The sequence below is a fragment of the Propithecus coquereli genome, unplaced genomic scaffold (assembly GCF_000956105.1).
Source record: "Propithecus coquereli isolate 6110/MARCELLA unplaced genomic scaffold, Pcoq_1.0 Scaffold10, whole genome shotgun sequence".
Lineage (NCBI taxonomy): Eukaryota > Metazoa > Chordata > Mammalia > Primates > Indriidae > Propithecus > Propithecus coquereli.
Genome location: NW_012133858.1, coordinates 7,338,105 through 7,342,739, shown reverse-complemented (window position 1 = coordinate 7,342,739; position 4,635 = coordinate 7,338,105). Strand labels below are relative to the sequence as shown.

The following is a 4,635-nucleotide window of genomic DNA, read 5'->3' as shown; positions in this document are numbered from 1 at the left end:
AAAAAAAAAAAAAAAAAAAAAAAGCATGGATGGCAATTTCAAGCGGCTTCTAAGAGGAAATGACTACAGCACATATTTTAGAAAAGGACATTGGAGTGAGGTTTGGTGGGTAAAATAAAGTGAGAAGAACAAAGAAAATCTGCATGAGAAAATCAGTGGGCTCTGGCCTTTTCTCACAAAAAAGGCCAGTATGACACCCTGTGATTTGGTTCCCTAATCATTTAGAAACAAGTTATTTTTCCTTATATTATCTCAGCAATGAATCTGGCAATGGGATATACATGTAACAAGACTGTTTGTATACTGACAAGTATTGAAGATGAGCTGGACATTTCACAGTTCATTTCAATATTTTCATTGTATATATATTTGAAATTTCCCACAATAAAGAGTCAAATAAATACATACATAAAATTGGCAGTGATTGTTCTGAACTAGCTATGTAACTTTGGCCAAGTCAACTAACTTCCTTGAGCTCAGTTTCCCTGATTGAGCTGAGAGGACACGAAAATAAAGTGCTACGATGGTAGCCAAAGCAGTTAGGAACGTACTTGGCTCCATCTGATACTGGCCTCCAGAAACCTTACATTTCTTTCTAGTTGGTACTCTTCTTCTTGAACAGTTATCAACATATAAGTCCTATTTTCTCTGCTACTTTAGAGAACCTCTTGCCATTTACCCTGGATTTTGAAAAGCTTCACCCTGGTCCCATATATACAGATCTCTTGAAGACAACAAAATTTTTTCATCCCTTCCTAAGAGGAGACAAAGTGGCCTGGATCAATGAATTTGCAAGGTTTATCTTTTTAAATGCAAATAACCCTCTCCTCCAAGTCAGTCCTACAGGGATAATTTCCTTCCCTCAGTTAAGAGGAAACTTGACATTCTCTATATTCTTCTACCCTAGGAGACTATTGCTTGGCAGAACAAGCAATAAAGAAATGCAACAGTGAATTGTGCTGCCATAAACATTCGGGTGCAGATGTCTTTATTATAGAATGTTTTTGCTCTTTTGGGTAGATGCCTAATAGTGCTATTGCTGGATCGAATGGTATTTCTATTTTTAGCTCTTTGAGGTATCTCCAAATTCTTTTCCACAGAGGTTGCACTAATTTGCAGTCCCACCAGCAGTGTGAAAGTGTTCCTGTCTCTCCACATCCTCGCCAGCATTTGCTGTTTTGGGATTTTTTGATAGAGGCCAATCTCACTGGGGTTAGGTGATGTCTCACTGTGGTTTTCATTTGCATTTCTCTAATGATTAGAGATGTTGAGCATTTTTTTTATATGTTTACTGGCCATTATTCTGTCTTCTTTTGAAAAGTTTCTGTTCATTTCCTTTGCCCATTTGTTAATGGGACTGTTTGATTCTTTCTTGTTGATCTTTTTGAGTTCTAGATAGACTGTTGTTATCAGCCCTTTATCAGATGTGTAGAGAGCAAATATTTTCACCCATTCTGTAGGCTCTCTATTCGCTCTATTGATAGTTTCCTTGGAGGTGCAAAAGCTTTTTAATTTGCTGAGATCCCATTTATTTATTTTTGTTGCTGCTGTGATTGCTTTGGGGGTCCTCTTCAAAAATTCTTTGCCTAGGCCAATGTCTGAAAGGGTCTTCCCAACATCTTCTTCTAGAATTCTTAAGGTTTCATGTCTTAGGTTTAAGTCTGTTATCCATCTTGAATTGATTTTTGTGAGAGGTGAGAGGTGGGGATCCAGTTTCAATCTTCTACATGTAGCTATCCAGTTTTCCCAGCACCATTTATTGAAAAGAGATTCTTTTCCCCAGTGTATATTTTTGTCTGTTTTGTCAAAGATTAGATTACCATATGCGGATGGTTTCATCTCTGGATTCTCAGTCCTGTTCCAAAGGTCTATATCTCTGTTCTGTGCCAAAACCATGCTGTTTTAATTACTATAGCCTTGTAGTGCAGCTTGAAGTCTCGAAGTCCCAGTTTGTTCTTTTTACTTAAGATTTCTTTGGCTATACGAGGTCTTCTCTGGTTCCATACAAAGCGTAGAATTATTTTTTTTAGATCTGTAAAGAATGATGATGGTATTTTGATAGGGACTGCATTAATTCTGTAGATCACTTTAGGTAGTATGGACATTTTAACGATATTGATTCTACCAATCCATGAGCAAGGTAGATTTTTCCATCTGTTTATATCTTCTACAATTTCTTTTCTTAGTGTTTCGTAGTTCTCCCTGTATATGTCTCTCACATCTTTTGTTAAATATATTCCTAGATATTTAATTTTCTTTGAGGCAATTGTAAAAGGTATTGCGTTTTTGATTTGAATTTCGGCTTGACTGTTATTGGTGTATACGAATGCCTCTGATTTGTGTGTATTAATTTTGTATCCTGAGACTTTACTGAATTTATTTATCAATTCTAGGAGTCTCTTGGTTGAATCCTTGGGGTTTTCTAGATATAATATCACATCATCAGCAAAGAGCGAGAGTTTGATCTCATCTGCCCCCATTTGGACGCCCTTAATTCCCCTCTCTTGTCTAATTGCTCTAGCAAGGACTTCCAGCATTATGTTGAATAGAAGTGGAGACAGTGGGCAGGCTTGTGTGGTTCCAGTTCTAAGTGGGAATGGTTTCAATTTTTCCCTATTCAGTATGATATTGGCCATGGGTTTATCATAAATGGACTTGATAATTTTAAGATATGGCCCATCTGTGCCTATTTTGTTAAGAGTTTTTATCATAAACGTGTGCTGGACTTTGTCAAATGCTTTTTCTGCATCTATTGAGAGAATCATATGGTCTTTGTTCTTACTTTTATTTATGAGGTAAATTGCATTTATAGATTTGCATATGTTGAACCAGCCTTGCATCCCTGGAATAAAGCCCACCTGGTCATGATGAATTATTTTTTTGATATGCTGCTGAATTCATTCGATTTGCTAAAATTTTGTTGAGGATTTTTGCATCTGTATTCATGAGGGATACTGGTCTGCAGTTTTTTTTGTTGTTGTTGTGTCCTTTCCTGGCTTTGGTATCAAGGTGATATTGGCTTCGTAGAATGAGTTAGGAAGGATACCATCTTCCTCAATGTTGTGGAATAATTTCTGTAGTATAGGTATGAGTTCTTCTTTGCATGTTTGATAAAACTCTGAAGTATAGCCATCTGGTCCAGGACTTTTCCGTTTTGGGAGGTTTTTAATTGCTGCTCCAATTTCTGAGCTTGAGATTGGTCTATTCAGAAATTCTATTACCTCCTGGGTGAACTTAAGGAGGTTGTATGTTTCCATGAATTTGTCCATTTCCTCCTCATTATGTAGTTTTTGGGCATATAGGTTTTTATAGTAATCGAAAATATGTTTTGTATTTCCATGGTGTCTGTTTTGACCTCTTTTTCATTTCTAATTGAGTTTATTAAAGTCCTTTCCCTTCAAATTCTTGACAATTTCACAAGAGGGGTGTCAGTTTTGTTTATCTTTTCAAAAAACCAGCTTTTGGTTTTGTTGATCTTCCATATAGTTCTTTTGTTCTCAATTTCATTTAGTTCTGCTTTGATCTTAGTTATTTCTTTTCTTCTACTACGTTTGGAAATGATTTGCTCTTCCTTTTCCAATTACTTGAGACTATTTGTTAAATTGTTGATTTTTGACCTTTGATTTTTTTGGATGTGAGCATTTAATGCTATTAGTTTTCCTCCCAGGTATGCTTTTGTTGTATCCCACAGGTTTTGATAATTAGTGTCTCCGTTATCATTTAGTTCGAAAACAACCCAACTGGCTGTCAATTCATGAGTGGATTATTAAAATTTGGTATATGTATACAATGGAATATTACTCAATTATAAGAAATAATAGTGATCTAGCACCTCTTATATTTTCCTGGATAGAGCTTGAGCCCATTATCCAAAGTGAGGTATCACAAGATTAGAAGAATGAGCTCCACATGTACTCACCATCAAATTGGCACTGACTGATCAACACTATGGTGCTCACATGGTAGTAATATTCTCCAGGGATTAGGGGTTTGGGAGGGAGGGGTAAACTTACAACTAATGGACGTGGTGAGCATTGTAGAGGGGAAGGGTATGCCTCTAATCCTAGCTTGGACAAGGCAAAGACATAAAATGTAACCAAAATGTTTGTACCCTCATAATATCCTGAAATAAAAAAGAAAAGAAAAGAAAAGAAAAGAAATGCAGCTACCCCGTAGCATACCAGTTCTCCTTTCATTCTTACCTTCTCCACATGAAGAGCTGAGTGGGGACTGAGCCACCGGATGTCTTTCACAAATTGCCAGTAATCAGTCTGGTGGCAGCACACCTGCTAAGGGAACACACAAAGCGAGCAAATCACTATCATTTTGGACCAAATCTAGTTCTATGTTGACATTCAAAGAGAGAAAAAAGAGCATAACCTTCCCTTGCTTCAACAAAGGTTCTCAGCAGCAATCAAATGGAAACATACACATGTTCACTCTTTTAAAAAATAATTGTTGGCCGGGCGTGGTGGCTCACGCCTGTAATCCTAGCACTCTGGGAGGCCGAGGCAGGCAAATTGTTTGAGCTCAGGAGCTGGAAACCAGCCTGAGCAAGAGCAAGACCCCGTCTCTACTAAAAATAGAAAGAAATTAATCAGACAACTAAAAATACATAGAAAAAATTAGCCGGGC

At 37.1% G+C, this 4,635-nt stretch overlaps 1 protein-coding gene across 4 annotated transcripts in view; it reads right to left on the bottom strand.

The window, feature by feature from the left end:
* The window catches only part of KIAA0226 (KIAA0226 ortholog), a 39,920-nt gene that overhangs the window by 26,077 nt on the left and 9,208 nt on the right, over positions 1-4,635 (bottom strand). For 2 of the 4 annotated variants that reach the window (XM_012641248.1, XM_012641262.1), the window contains exon 2: positions 4,203-4,286. In XM_012641248.1, the coding sequence (XP_012496702.1) occupies positions 4,203-4,286 (84 nt within the window). Of the gene's footprint in view, positions 1-4,202; positions 4,290-4,635 lie in introns of all 4 variants that reach the window. The other 2 variants (XM_012641241.1, XM_012641255.1) reach the window with 1 other exon arrangement.